This window comes from Ammospiza caudacuta, chromosome 12 (assembly GCF_027887145.1).
Source record: "Ammospiza caudacuta isolate bAmmCau1 chromosome 12, bAmmCau1.pri, whole genome shotgun sequence".
Classification (NCBI taxonomy): domain Eukaryota; kingdom Metazoa; phylum Chordata; class Aves; order Passeriformes; family Passerellidae; genus Ammospiza; species Ammospiza caudacuta.
Genome location: NC_080604.1, coordinates 2,512,254 through 2,527,738, shown reverse-complemented (window position 1 = coordinate 2,527,738; position 15,485 = coordinate 2,512,254). Strand labels below are relative to the sequence as shown.

Sequence of the window (15,485 nt, the reverse complement as noted above, 5' to 3'; positions counted from 1 at the left end):
TGCCTAAAATTATAATGTTAAGGGTCAGTTGTTTCAGGTTGGGTTTTTTTAAGCTACTTGACAGCCTGGGAACTTGGTTTTCTGTTTAGTTTAACTGATAGTGTTAGTGAGCAGCTCTGGTAGCTCTGATGCAATAGTTAGAAATAAACAGATGCAGTTGTTGATCTTGCTGGAACATCTCATGGAAAAGGAAGATTTATCAGTAAGATTGTTATCTCAGGATTTTAGCAGAGTTTTTTATTTTTAGCTTTTTAAGGAATAAAAGTCCCTTTCCATTTCAGAAAGGAGCTCTCCAAACATTAAGAGTTTCAGGTGTCAGTGGACACTTAGTTCTGGTGTTGAAATAGGATTCCCTGTGGGGAAACCAGTTCTCCTGCAGAGCACAATGGTTAACAGCCAACTTCCATCCTCAAACTCTGTCTCCAAATACACTGCAAGTGGAGTGGGGGGAGCCAGCAAGGCTTTGCCCCTGGGCAAACACAAACTGATTTTGCAGCCTTAGAGAAGCAGCATTGGCTGGGGAAAGCCTGCTAAGCCCATAATACACTTGAAGCTGCAGGTACAAGTCAGAGCCAGAATGAATGGCTCAGTGGGACTGGATATCCCAAGTCCTGGTACATATGGAGCTTTTTCTTTCAGTATAAGTATTTGCTGATGTGATTTTAACCAAAGTAATATTGATATATGCTCTACTGTTAGCATAACTATGATAGCATTAAAATGTTCTACAGGTGGTACAGCTTTGTGAAATAAATCATAAATTGTCATGAAAACGTTAATATCCATAAATGTTCTCCATATGGCTCTACTGGTTTTACTCTGAAAGTGCACATGAAGCCAAGCAGATCATATGCATAGAGAAGGTGATACCCTATAAAACATGCTCCTTTTCCCAAAATTTCCTGTCATTTGCCCATTCATTGCAAATTCCTTCCCTCTCTTCTGTCCCTTTTCACTGAAATTTCTAACAGTTACTACAAGTTTTCTGCTTGTAGATGATTTTCATAGTCATTTATAAAATACATCCTGGCTTCCTGAGGGAGGTCAGAGTTATGTTCTGGGTTTGCTTTTATAAACATGAGCTTTGGGTCTTGCACATCAATTCTTCTACAACATAGAGAGTTTTTGCAGTCTCACCTACTGAACAAACTGGAGGGGTCATTGTAGACAACATATGCAGTCTTCTGATAGCTCACAAGCAAGCTTCAGACAAACTTATCTGTCACAGAAATTAGCTGCAGATACCTCAAAGAATGAGTAAAATTTGGATATCTGGTCGCAGGCAAGCATCTTAAATTGGCTTAAAATTGGAAGTGGCTGGGAGTAGATGCTGGTGGTGTTTCTCTGTGGGTTTACAAAGGTTGTTTAACAATTTTTTATTCACTTTTGTGATTCACCTTTTAGTATACTCAAGTTCTTAGAATCCACTTACATCCCACCTTCCTATATATTGGAAATGGAAAAAGTTGCTAAGCAAGGAGATACCATTCTGGTGTCTGGAATGAAAACAGGGAGTTCTAAATTAAAGGCAAGACTTCAGGAAAGCATCTACAAGGTAAGATTTCTGAATGTCAGTGGGGAAGATGGATTTCTGAATGTCTGAATGAGCATCTGTCTCAAATTTTTCTGTATTCTCCAAAATGATCTTCATACAGGCATGATTTTTTTCCTTGATTCTTGCACTGTGTGCAGAGAGCAGATCTCTGTCCCAGTCACTGTCCCTTGCATTGCCCTATTGTGACAAAAGTTGAGATGAAACTAAAGAGCCAATTGCAGCAAATAATGTTTTTCACTTCCAGATTTCTAAGTTCCTGCTGCATGGTCTCCTTCAAACAAATGAGCTGCTTTTAATGTGGTTACTTTTCTTTCCCCCTCCATCAACAGGATGTACAGCCTGCGGAAGTCAGATTACTTATTTTGGAAAATATCCTTTTAAATCCAGCATATGACATTTATCTTCTGGTAGGAACATCAATTCAGTACAGAGTTCAGAAACTAAGGCAAGGGAAGATCACAGGTTTGTTCTGTTCTCATTTATTTTTATTTTTTAATGCTCTGTGAGAATTTTTAACTGCTGAGATATTTTTAATTGTGTTTAAACTGCTTTGTTAATGTTTAATACTGTTTTCCTAAGGCACACAGTGATACAGTTGCTTAGTTCTTTCAGTCAAAAAAAAAATTGTGACTGTTAAGAATATACTCTTGCAGATTTGTCAAGGATGCAGAGACAAGGGTAACTTAAAATAGGAGCTAGCACTGTCATTTTATATGTTGACAGTCACTAAGGAACTGACTGACTTTCTTACTTAAATCAAATTTAGATTAGTAACTGTTCTAACAGGAAATGTTTTATTGGCAAATGGATTTGCTCCACAAAGTGAAGCCTTTATAAATGTGGGTTAGCTGGCTTTATGCCCGTTTCAAAATGCAGTGCCTTGAGTTTTCCCTCATTTTTCTTTTTCTCCCTTTTGTCTTTTTTTTTTTTTTTTTTTTTTTGAAGCTGGAAATCAGTTAAATGTTAGGTCTAAATACTGAGATGATATTAGTTGAGAATTGCAGTTTCACAGATACTAAATTTGCCAAGAAGCTTGTTTTTTGTGTGTGTGTGTGTTGATGTGATGACAGAAGCGCTATTTTTACTAGACACTGAAAATATTGATTTAATATGTGCACTAGGCATCAATAAAAAATAATCAGCAATAATTAGCAGCAGCTAAACACTGCCACACCTGCTTTTATTGTTTCCTCTGTTTTGTTTCACCTCCAGAAATAGCAATGCCATCAGAGCAGTACGAGCTGCAGCTCCAGAACAACATCCTCCATCCCAAGGGAGATCCCTCCCGGCCAGTTGCCAAGCTGGACCAGGCAACATCCACTGTGACTGCGTTGCAGCAGGGCCAAACCAACATCATCCTGGTGCACAAGAGTATCCTTCCTCAGGAATGCTTCTCCAGCCACCACTCTGTGGCAGGGAGACAAGCTTTCCACCCTTGGCAACACAGAAAGATCGAGTTATCCTCATTTGTGCTGAGAGTCTGGAAATCAGGAGCCATGGAAAGCAGCACTGCTGTGAATTCAGTCTCAGCAGAGCTGTCTGATGCCTTGGAATGTTTTAACAAATTAAGTTGGCAAAAGATCACTTAAATCATGTCTGTTCCCCTTAGTCACTGTAGAAATGTATGGGGCTTTATTTAATTTTTATATTTCAGTCATTATATTCTCTAGTGAGTTCTCTCCAAAGAGCTCACTGCCTTGCAGTGGAGTGGGGATAATGTTTATTTGCAGTGTACATTAGCTGTACAATAGCCCCAGAGGTGTCCCAGGAGGAAGCTGGTCCTGTGCAGAGGCCGTGTGTTCCTTGACTGAGCCCGCAGGTATCCGCATGCAGGGCGTGTCCAGGCTGCCCAACAGCACTGTCTGTGTGGTGCCTCCTGCATATTTGGGTTGGTATTTATTGCTGCACTCTGCCTCATTGCTTAATGCAATTTCTGGCCTTGTTGCTGATTTTCATGCTGTAGCTCCACGCTTCCATTCAGTGTTAGTTTTCACAGAAAAGTAATTTTATTCATAAAAGTAGCTCAATGTGAAATGGGTTTTATGTACTTTCTTTTATCTCTGTAGTCAGCAGTTTAAAATAATGAATGTTCGTCTGCAGTGTGTGGGCACCAGAAGTAAAATGCTTTTCTCCATTAGATAAAGAGGCTGTTGGTTTGTGCAGTTCAATATTTCCTCTTTTGCAGGATTTACAGTTCATCCAGGTGACAAATGGGTCCTGGAGACGGGCAGACTTTATGAAATTACAGTTGACGTGTATGATAAATCAAGCAATAAGGTGTATTTATCTGATGTAAGTTGAAATGTTTAGATACTTTTCAGTGACTGTCTCCTAAATCCCAACTTGCTTTGAAATTATTTAAGTGGTTTCTTATTTACATTGAGACAGGACAGTGTAAAGCTTGTTGTTTCTTGCTTTTTCTTTTTTTTTCCATTTGTTTTGTTGTTGTTATTTTTTAAAAATAAAGCATTCTGGGTGATTCATGTGAAATTGTTGGAGTCTTAAGTGATATAGAAAAAAATAGAAGTTGGGCAAAATCTTTCAGGTTAGATGGGGCTTGGAGCAGCCTTAAATCATCCAGTGCCACCCCTGCCATGGGCAGGGACACCTCCCACTGTCCCAGATTGCTCCAAGCCCCATCCAGTCTGCCCTTGGGCACTGCCAGGGATCCAGGGGCAGCCACAGCTGCTCTGGGCACCCTGTGCCAGGGCCTGCCCACCCTCACAGGGAAGAGCTACTTCCTAAATTCTATATACTAGGTAGCAAATATACATAGTTATTAAAAAACTGCAAAAGAAACGAAATTGAAATAGTTCAGTTGAAACAAGAAAAAAATTATTAAATTATTGCTTTTCAGAGTATTGGAGCTAGGGGAATATTATTTTATTTACCCACAATTGCTTTTGGGATACAGATCTGAGTTTGAGCTAGAGCTCAGCAGTGTGCTGTTGAGGCAATATATTAATGTGTTCTTTTGTGCTGAAGAAGGAAAAGATTAGAAGAATACTGTAAAATATGAATTATTTAGTGGTATAAATATGAGTACTTTAATGTTAAATTACATGTTGCTGATAGTTTAAGAAAAAACTTTCTGTGGAGTTAATGTTATATCTAAAGGTAAAATCTTACTGAAAGACTGAAACTTGCATGGGGAGAGTTCTGATCAGTTCCAGCAGTGAGTCTTTGTGCTGTGTTATTAAACAGTGGTTTGGTCACTGACCTGTTGTGTGTTCAGGGTTTTCTGTCCTCCATTGATGTCAGTCACCTGTGGCAATTTCTGTTTCATGTTTTGGTTTTAGAATATCCGAATTACTACAGAGCTGTCCAAAGAACACTTTGAGGTGCTGCAGTCCTCTCTGAATGGGTCCTATCATTATGTGAGGGCTGTGAAGGCGGGGCAGACCACGATTGATGCTGCACTGACATCAGTAGTTGATCAGGTGTGTCTTTGTGAAAACTCCTCTGCTTCACTGGTAGGCCTAAAAATAATTGAGCTGTGCAGTAGTGACTTCCTAGCAAAAGGAAACCTAAGAATTACATGGGGCTGAGCTGTCTTTGTTTGAACAGATTAAGAGCCAAATTCTAAAATCCTTTCTTCATGGAAACTGTCAATTGAGTCAACAGAGGATTTGCTTAAAGACTGTGGGATTTTGCTCCCAAGCATGTGGCAAACTCCTGTTAAGGCAGTGGTGCACAGCACTGATTTCTTTTCTCGTGGCAGATCCTTGTGCTGGGCAAGGGGCCTCTCACAGGCTGAGGGAATTTTACACTTTATTGTGGTAGGATCATCACTCATACCCTGGCCTTGTTCTGCAGTCAGTTACATTGGGGAAGTTTGCTATTAATTGGTAAGTGACCTTAAACTCTGGAATGACAATCTGCCAAATGTATCAGCCTGCACATTTCTCCAAATTAATATTCATTAACTTTCTGCTGGTTGGGCAGGCTGCTGAATGTATGGCTAACTAGGGCACGTGGTGTGGAAGTGAGTTGCTTTTGCTTGAAAATTCAACACTTCAACCCATTTGCTGTGAAATCATTTCAGTGATTCCTTGAGCAGGATCTGTGTCAGAGATGTTCTCTTCAGTGAAAGGCATCCCCTGAGAGCTGTTTTTGGCTCAGAACTGCAGTAACAGTGTGTTGTGCCAGAGGGTTGTGGCACTGCAGTGACAGCAGAGCTGTGAAGGCCAGTGTTTGGGGGGGCTGAGCAATGGCTCTTTCAGGCTGAATTTTGTACACAGTGGGATGAGTAAAGAGTAAATGTAGGTGTTGAGCCTCCAGATTGGCTCTCCAAATGAGGTCTCAAAACAGGAGCAGTGAAAGAGTGTATTTCTTCTTGCCTTTTAAATTAATGTGGGCACCTGGATCTTCATAGAACTCAATAGTACTCATTTAATCCAGTGGCACACCTTGCTGCCAGGAGCTGTTTGCTCACTAGGAATTCCTGTTCGTAAATGGTCCTAAATAGTTTTCCTTCTTCTCTGAGGTGTTTTCAAGGACTTGTCTGTACCTAAGGACTAAACATTAACTCTGGGAAGCTCTGTGATGCCATTTATAACACTGTGCTTTTGCACTTTGCAGGATGGAGGTGTTCATACCTTACCAGTTCCAGTGCAAAACCAGCAGGATGTGGAGATCTATGTTCCAATATCTCTTGTACCCAGCATTCTGATGTTTCCTTGGCAGCCAAGAGCAGGAGTCTACCGGTACACAATCCAGGTATGCCAAAGAATACACTCCCAGCTGCAGGGAGTGCAGCTCAGACAGGCACACTGGGGCATGACACCACTGAGCTAGGGTTGACTTTGGATACTTTAGGCATGGTGGCATCCAAAATCTAACCTGGAGGAACTTCATGGGACATTGGTTACAGGAATTTATTGTAAATGCAGAGCTACCAACGAAAGAAGGAATGATGAGGAGAACTCTATCTTATTAGAAAGTTAATTTATAACTTTATTATACTATATTATATTAAAGAATACTATACTATACTAAAGAATACAGAAAAGATACTTATTGAATGTTAAAAATATAATAATGAAAACTCATGACTCTTTTCAGAGTCCTCATTGGCCAGTGAGTTAAAACAACTCACATTGGAGTTTAATCAAGCAATCACCTTGAGTACACAATCTCTAAACACATTCTACATGAACACAACACAGGAAGAAACAAATAAAATAAGAATTGTTTTTCTTCTCTCTGAAGCCTCTTGCTGCCTTTCAGCTTCCCAAGAAAAAAACTCGTAGCGAAAGAATCACGTTTAAAAAGTGTGAATACCCTAGGAATTAATACGCAGTTCAAAAAGCACCAAGAAACCAACAAACATAAAAAACTCCACTGACCTCCACCTTTTGTCTTCCCTTCCTCTCTCCCTCATGCATGCACCACACAGTTGTGCCTGGAATGGTTTGGAATTCCAGGAGCATCCTATATCCAAAGATCCACAGCGATCATTAGAGGCTGCCCTTTGCTGGCAGGGATGGGAAATATGAATGGGAGTGTGAAGTGACTGCAAAAAGGGCATGGCAAGATTAATTAGCAGCACTCTGCCAGCTTTGGACATCAGTATTCCTCACTGGCCACACACCTCGTGCTCCTAATACTAAGTTCCAGGGAGGCAGAGGCCACAGCTCGTTTACAGAAGGGATGATTTCCATGTTTACTAGCTGTGTCTTTGCTCCCAAGCTGTCACTTATTCCTTATGCTTCATGAAGCAAATGGTTTTTGTTGCAGTATCCAGTATCTCCAATCTAAGTAGGCAAAAGAAGGTTGTGCTTTCTCAGCCCAGACTCTTATCCCAGGCCTGTGGTACCCAGACCCTGCACTCAGGTGTTGGATGCACAACTCCTACCTCTCCCTTTTAGCATAAGGTGGTGCTCACTTTTGGATCTGTGTTAAGTAAACCATATCCAAATAGGCAGCAGGACACTTGGTGCCAGGCTCTTCTCCCAGTTAACAAGGGACAGGATGAGAGGAAACAGCCTCATGTGTAGAGTGGATGTTAGACAGATTTTTCCACAGGAAGAGTTGTCAAACACTGGCACAGGCTGCCCAGGGCAGTGGTGGAGTCACCATCCTTGGAAGGGCTCAAAAATCCTGGAGTGTGGCACCTGAGGATGTGGTTCAGTGGTGGATTTGATAATCTCAGAGGTCTTTTCCAGCTTTATTGATTCAGTGACTCCATGGAGAGAATCAGTCTCACAGGATTAAACTGCATTTTCCAGTGGAAATCAAAGGCCAGCTCCATTGAGTTAAGCCCTGCATTTCTATTCGTGTGTTCTGTGGGATTAGTTTGCTTTACTTTGTGCTATTCCTGACCACACCAGCAGAGTGTGGTAAAAATGCTTAGTAATAAATCTGCATTTTCAGTGCTTCATAATTCTGCTGGAGTTTTCCCTGTAAGGGAAAGGTAATGTGGTTTTGTTTCCTACCTCTCTCACAGTTCTGTTCTCACTTTATCTTGCATATATAATGAAGTGTTTCACTAGAGAACATTCCTTCATGGTACTGCAATAATTGTGTCACTGTTCTTACTTTGATATTTTTCTATAAAAACAGAAACTTTTCTCTCCCAAGATTTAAATTTTGCTGAAACTTTGACTTTTCTTCTGGTCTCTCCATCCCACAATACCACTGGTCAGCAGCATTCACACAGCTCAACTGTTCCTGCCTCTCCATCAGAGTTTGCCTCCCACTCCATAGCTTCAGTCAGGCTATTTCAAATGGGTGAATAAAGTTTTTCTGAAAATAAATGGAAAGGGATTTTTGGATCTAGCCAAATTCTGTTTATAGCTGAAGTAATTCCCTCCAGATGGTATCAGAATGCCTGGCAGGCTTTCCTTTGGCAGCTGTCTGGTTTGTTGGGGGTTGCTTTGTTCCTGTTTGTGCTAATGAGGTGGTTTCTGTTGCACGAGAGGTGCGGTGCCAGCTGTGTGAGGCTGAGCACAAGGAGGTTCTGGGGAGGGCATTGCTCACAGTGACTGTGGAGCTCCCTGCCAGGCTCTGATGGTGAGGCTGCAGGGGGGAAGCAGCTTTACCCTTCCTCTCCTCAGTTCACACTGACTGCCAGAGAGAGAAAATGTAGTGAGGTGGCTGGGGTTTATCCAGGGACCCTCATATAGTTATTAAGAATTGGGTATTTCTGTTTTATGTTTTCTGCTCATCTCCCTGTTTCAGCTAAAATACCTTTACAAATATCCTGAGCTCTTGGATTCTTTGAGCTTTTCTCACCACATCCCAAGCATCTCCTCTAACACACCACTACCTGTTTATTAATTTGTCTGTGTCCTTCTGTAATCAGGTTGTGCACGTGCTCAGAGGAAGGAAGAAGGGAAATTACCCTCCTCTTCATTTTCTTTTTGTTCTCTTTCCCTGGTAAAAATTACTAGCTAAGTTCCTGCATAATTTACATTTGTTTGTTTTCCACACTGTCCCTCTAGACAAGATTTATCACCTTGTTCATTTTCAATTATGAAATAGGTTAAAGGAAATGTTGTGGAAGTTAAAGAAATTAAAACAATACACATATAAAAATAGCTCCAGGGTTCACCTGTGTTTTACTCTGATGGAACTTTTGACATTTGTTTTGGCATGTGAAAAGCTGAAATTAAAAGGAATGAAGGGTAGAAATCTTAGGTCTTTCTTGCTTATGAAGTTCTGAGATGTTATTTTATTTGTATGTCCTATTCTCAGTGCATTCCTGGTTTTCATGCAAAATATCCACAGCTGCGGAATTTGAGAGCCACGTACTTGAGTAAATGTTTGAAAGATTTTCCCCTCTGTATTTCAGGCTCAGGGTGGAAGTGGCAACTTCAGCTGGTCCTCTTCTAACCCTGCAGTAGGGACAGTGACGGTGAAAGGAGTGATGAGCACGGGGAGTGAGCCTGGGCTCAGCATCATTCAGGCACTGGACGTGCGGAATCCGCTGCATTATGGAGAAATGAAGGTGAGAGATTCATTGTTCAGTGATTGGTGTTGAATATGGCTTTTGGGAACAGCCAAGGCACTGAGAATGCCATAGGTATTCCCCTTCCAATTCCTGCCCTGTGGCAGGGTAAGGGATTAGTTTCAGTTTGTGCTTCAGGGAATCCAGCACTGTCCAGTGCATTAACTTTACTCCCATTTTTGCCCCTTCCAGATTTCCTTGGCAAGTCTTTTTCCCTGTTGGAAGTTTTAAGTGCAAGAAGGAAATGGTAATTGACTCCAGGCCTGGCCATCTAAGCAGACAAACCAAACTAAAAATTCATTCTATAGGGTGATAGGTGGGTGTCCTCCCTTGATACCAAAGGGTGACAGATGTTATCAGGATGTACAAGGAAATTTCTGTCTGGAGAAGTAACTGAAGTGAGCACAGTGCTGCAGACTGACTGCAGATACCTGAACTGGCCAAGAGAAAACAGTATTATAGGAAAATTAGGAGAAAATGGCAATGAAAACTATAGCTTCCAAGAGGAATATTGTGATGTCTCTGCAGACCATCCCTTGTTCTTAGTCATGGTGGTCAGTGTGTGGTGTGGAGTGAGGGGAATGCAGGAACAGTACATATGGTGGCCCCAAAGAGAAGGGTATGACATTAATTAAAACCTGTTCAGAATGTAGCTTACACACTTGCTCTGAAATAATTCTGTGAACAACCCAGGATGCTGCTTTTTAGCAGTGCAGCAGTTACCAGCTGGAGACACAGGAATGAAGATTTTTTCAGCTAAAACTTCTTATCCTCAAACATAAGTCAAAGCCTGAAGATAGAAAGAAACCTTCTGTCCACGTGAGCTTTCAGAGCAGTGTATTGCACAATCTGAATAGGTTATTTTTGAATGCCTTTTCTCCTGTGTTAGGAGCTGCTTTTTTTGTGGAACAGCTCTTCAGAGTTCTGTTTACTGACCTCAGTGAACAAGTTTTTAGTAGTAGTAGTTTTAGGAGTAGTTAATCCACACAGATTACAGCTTTAACTCTGTCCCATATGGTTTGGTATCCTGAAGCCAGTTGCAGAAGATTAAGTAGTTAAAGATACTGCAAATAAAAGCTTTGATCACAGTGATTGCTATGAAATCTGTGGATTCTTTAATGGATGCTAAACCTCTCCCAGCTGGTGCTGGAACATCCTGGAGATAGCACACAGCTTAGTCCACACTGCAAAATCTGTAAAGCAGCAGTGTTACAGGAGCAGCAGTAGAAGGGAGCTCCCCAAGCTGCTGTGGGAGCAGAGCCCTGACCCAGCCCTGTCCCTGCTGTGGGAGCAGAGCCCTGACCCAGCCCTGTCCTTGCAGGTGTACGTGAGCCAGCCCAGCGCCATGGAGTTCGCTCCCTGCCAGGTGGAGGCACACGTGGGGCAGGTGCTGGAGCTGCCCCTGAGGATCAGTGGCCGGACCAGCGTGGACAGGGAGGAGCTGCTCCCCATGAGTGACTGCTCACAGCTGGAGCTGGTGGTGGAGCTGGAGAACCCCAGCGTGTTCAGCCCACTTGAAGGTGCTTTAACTCCCTCCCTGGGCTGGAGGTTAAATTGGTGGCAGGTCACACCTCTCCAAGTCACACTTCTCCCTTAGATCACTGATTCATGGCTCTGTGCAGGATCCCCACAGAAGTGCCAAACCTCAGAGGGGAGGGGGTCCAAGTAGTTTTATTTTGAGGATGTATTTGCTTTTTTCTGCAGAATGGTTTGAGTTGGAGAGAGCTTAAAAGCTCATCTAGTCCCACCCCATGCAATGGGCAAGGGCACCTCCCACTGTCCCAGGCTGCTCCAAGCCCTGTCCAGCCTGGCCTTGGGCACTGCCGGGGATCCAGGGGCAGCCACAGTTTCTCTGGGCACCCTGTGCCAGAGCCCTACCACCCTCTCAGCCAAAAATTCTTTCCCAGTATCCCATCTAGACCTTCTCTCTTTCAGTTTGATGCTATTCTCTCTTGTCCTGTCCCTACATGTCCTTATAAAAAGTTCTCTCCATCTTTCTAGTAGGCTTCCTCCAAACAGCCGTGTTGAATTTGATGAACATGCCTGGGGATTTCTTTCCAAATAAGCTCTTGTGTATTTTTAATTTATCTGACAGGAAGACTTAAGCCAACTGCTGATTTCTGCAGTGGAGTGAGAGTGAAGGCTGAATTTCAGGGCTACACCAGGCTGGTGGTTGTGTACACCCACGGGCGCGTGCGCCTCAGTGCCAGCATCACCATCGCCGCCTATCTCCCACTGAGAGTGAGTCTGCTTCCTCTGCTCCTGGAGAGATCCAGGCTCCAGCACTGGGACACCTTTACATGACAGGGAACTGGTTGTGTAAGGATAAACTGAGGTGGGTGGGTTCACATTCCACCACTGGCTGGTTCAGTGAAGGAAATATGAAAGCAGCTGAGTCCGGGGTCAATAGATGGAAATGCAGAAGAGGCTGCTTTGTTAGCTCATCTGCAGAGGCCTAGCACTGACTGCAGGCTGAAGTCTGAGTATTTCACCATAGCTTTCCCTCAATATGGAAAAAATGTTAGTGCAAATCCTACAGATTGCTGGTTATAATGATGTAATATGATGTTGTGAAACACAAACTGGAAATGGTTCTTGTGTGCTAAATGTCAGGTTAATTGCTGTGGTGGTGAGCAGCCCTGGCTGTCCCAGGGATGCACATCAGTGCAAAATTTGTTAGATAGGTTTGAAGTAAAACTTGTGTAGGAGAATAACTACATACACAGAACTGTTCTGGAGAGAGCACTGTCAAGTGAAAGTACAATTTGACATACTTTCATTCATTTTAAATACTTATTTAAAAGTGTAGCAGAATACTATCTCTCTGTGCTCAGAAGAATATATTAAGGGTCTCTCTTTTGTTGTAGTTCTTCATGAGAGAGATGTGATTAGAATGCAGCTAAAACTTGTCTTTGGATCCGTGGCTTCCTTTGAATCTAATCCAGCTGGACAGAATCCTTGTGGATTTTGGTGCAGCTCTGTTTTTCACTAAGTGTGCTGACAAACCACTGCATGGGAGAAATCACAGCCTTATCCAAGTAGAGCTGTTCCATTCAGAAGGAGGTTTATTTTGTAGAGCACAACCAAACGGTGTAAATACATTATTAATTTTTAATTAATTAATTAATTGATTACAGGCTATCGATCCACCATCTGTCGCTTTAGTGACTCTGGGTTCCTCTAAGGACATGTTGTTTGAAGGAGGACCGAGGCCGTGGGTCCAAGAACCTTCCAAGTTCTTCAGGAGTGTTGCTGCTGAGGATGCAGAAAGCATTGCCCTGGCTTTACTTGAGCCTCCCACACCTCGAAACAACAACCAGCACTGGGTTAGGGTGCTGTGCAGGAGCCTGGGAGAGCAGGTGAGTCCCAGAGGGGCTCGCTGTTGCCCTCCACCAGGCACTGGGAACTGCCTCCAGACAGATTTATGGTGCCATATGCCTGTTAGGTAGCTAGATGCTTTTATAATGAGCCAGTAAAGAACTTGGGTAAGTACGTTGTTTATGCATTATGATGCACATTTTAGAGGGAGCATTTCACAACATTATGTTAAAAAGTGGTTTATGATGGATTTTATTGCAGTATAAACCCAAGTTGTGGAAGCCTTATGTTGTGGGATGCCTTGAACATCCTGATGAGTGCAGGTTCAGTTTGCATGAACAGGATCAGAGCAGAAGGTTACTGAGCAGGCTGGCTCCTCTGTCTGACCTGCTTCTCTTAACTGTGTTACCTTCCAGTGTAATTCTGTTTATTCTGTCAAATGGCAGCCACAGGAATTGACTGCTCTGCTCTCTGTGCAGCCTTGGTGAGCGTGGCCATGCTCATTCTCCAACTGGTTTTATTCTCACCAACATACAGAAGTGATTTCTCCTGCTGTACTCACCCTCCTCAGCCCATGAAGCTTTTAGCTTCAATGTAATGTTTTCCTCTGCAATTCTGCAAGGCCTAAGCATTTTGGTTGGGCTGCCAAGTTCCTCTGGTTTGCTCAGTGGCCACTCACCAAAGTGGAGCTGTTTCTGTAAGTGCAGATTCAAAAGGAACAGCCTTGGTGTTGCTGCGCAGGTCTATGCAGGACTGGCTGTCCCCAGCAGGTCACACCTGCATGGCTCTGCCAGCACCAGTGCATGGGGGATGGGGCAGGTGCCCAGAGCTGCCTCAGCCTTCTCTGGTTTTGTATGCACTTCACTTTGCTGAAGGCTAAGAAAGGAGTGGAAAATAAAATATGAGATGTTTTTAAACACACTGAAGTGACTATAAATGTTGCCTTTGGGCTGTTCTGTTCTCACTCTGCAAGAACACCTGCTGTTTCCTTTTTCAGTTACAAGAGATTTGTTGTTTGAATCAAATTTGATAGTGATGAACATGAACACCTAGGAAGGGTTCCCAGGGACAGTATTTTCATAGAGATAAAGACCTGTTCTTGAAATATGCTGCCCCTTTTACATCTTCCTGTGTTTTAATAGTGCTGTAAGTCCCCAAGAATCGTATTTTTGCTTTTCATTCTGATATCACAGTGTAACTGAGACCTGCAGAATACAGCATGCCCGAGCTCAACTCTTTCCTCATTTGCTGTTTTCAGGTTATTACCTTAACAGTTGGGAACAGGCCCACAGTCACCAACCCTTTCCCAGTGGTTGAGCCTGCTGTGGTGAAGTTTGTCTGTGCTGTCCCTTCCCGGCTGACTTTGATTCCTGTTTATGGCAGCCCTCAGCTGGATCTCTCCTGCCCTTTGCTCCAGCAGAACAAGCAAGTGGTAAGCCTGGGAAGTGGCAGGAGAAGAAGATGTTCTTACAGCTGAAAAATCAGTGTTTGGGGCTCCATGTGTGAAACAAAGCATCTGAGCTGCTGCAAGAGGAGCAGTGACTGGAGCTGTGGCCACACTGGTGCCCTTGGGAGCTCCTGCACAGAGCAGGCTGGGGGGGTCCTGCAGTAAATATACAGTGGATATGTGTAGATTATTAGGCATAAAGAACTTTGCTGTTCTGTTTTTCTTCCTAACTGGTGTTGTCACATGTTGGCTGCTGAGTAAACCACGTTTTGTCATGTTAATATTCATGTTAATAGTCATCCTCGTTCCCTAAAATGAATCATTTTAAAGAGCTTCCATGTAATAACAAGAGGAGAAGGAGACTTTTGTGTATTATTAGCCACCTCAGAGCTCACTGGCTTTTCTGGTTCCATTATGTGTCAGCCTGCCTTGGTGCACTGCTGTTGCTAATGCATTTCACCAGAGCAACACCAGAATTTTGAGCTTTAACAAACAGCAGTGTTTGTCATGATTTGTTTGAATTCTAAAAACAATTTTGTTGAGCTGTGGTTCAATTTTGTTGTTGTTGGTTTGGGGTTTTTTGTTTGTTTGTTTTAAGGTAATTCACTGGCTAAAAAAAACCCAAACCCCTGCTCCAGTAAAACCCCCTTAGAGTGCAGAGATTCACAGAACGCTCTGAATTGGAAGGGACCCACGAGGGTCATGGAGTCCAACTCTCAATGGCTCATAGAAGACTTGAACCCACCTGGTGTTAGCAGCACCATGCTCTGACCAGGTGGGATAATCTCAGGGCTGTTGGAGCACAGCTTAATGCCTTGCACTGATGGCTCCTTTTAATGAACATTCCTCATGTATTGATGTTGTAACAAACCTCATGGATCTCAGCATACGTTTCCTTTAATGATTAAAAAATCCTGTTGTATCTGTTCAGTTCAAAATATTCCTTGTTTTTCAGGTCCCTGTTTCCAATTACCGCAATCCAATACTGGATTTGGCTGCCTATGACCAGCAGGGCAGGAAATTTGATAACTTCAGCTCTCTTAGTGTTGTGTGGGAATCCACAAATAAGGCCATTGCTCGTATTGAGCTGGAGCTGCCAATGGAGCTGACTCTGAAGGAAGAGGACAATGGTCAGAAGAAAATGCACGGTATGAGTGGGTTGAAATGAGCATTTCATTGTTTGAAGGTCAGGATTAAATCTGTTTGGCAATGTC

At 42.9% G+C, this 15,485-nt stretch overlaps 1 protein-coding gene across 1 annotated transcript in view; it reads left to right on the top strand.

Annotated features, from left to right (window-relative positions):
* The window catches only part of NUP210 (nucleoporin 210), a 49,429-nt gene that overhangs the window by 9,780 nt on the left and 24,164 nt on the right, over nucleotides 1-15,485 (top strand). The window contains exons 5-17 of the mRNA XM_058812913.1: nucleotides 1,405-1,555; nucleotides 1,885-2,017; nucleotides 2,768-2,926; nucleotides 3,375-3,443; nucleotides 3,741-3,847; nucleotides 4,855-4,995; nucleotides 6,137-6,274; nucleotides 9,351-9,506; nucleotides 10,828-11,026; nucleotides 11,602-11,747; nucleotides 12,644-12,865; nucleotides 14,083-14,256; nucleotides 15,227-15,419. Of these exons, the coding sequence (XP_058668896.1) occupies nucleotides 1,405-1,555; nucleotides 1,885-2,017; nucleotides 2,768-2,926; nucleotides 3,375-3,443; nucleotides 3,741-3,847; nucleotides 4,855-4,995; nucleotides 6,137-6,274; nucleotides 9,351-9,506; nucleotides 10,828-11,026; nucleotides 11,602-11,747; nucleotides 12,644-12,865; nucleotides 14,083-14,256; nucleotides 15,227-15,419 (1,988 nt within the window). The remainder of the gene's footprint in view (nucleotides 1-1,404; nucleotides 1,556-1,884; nucleotides 2,018-2,767; nucleotides 2,927-3,374; nucleotides 3,444-3,740; nucleotides 3,848-4,854; nucleotides 4,996-6,136; nucleotides 6,275-9,350; nucleotides 9,507-10,827; nucleotides 11,027-11,601; nucleotides 11,748-12,643; nucleotides 12,866-14,082; nucleotides 14,257-15,226; nucleotides 15,420-15,485) is intronic.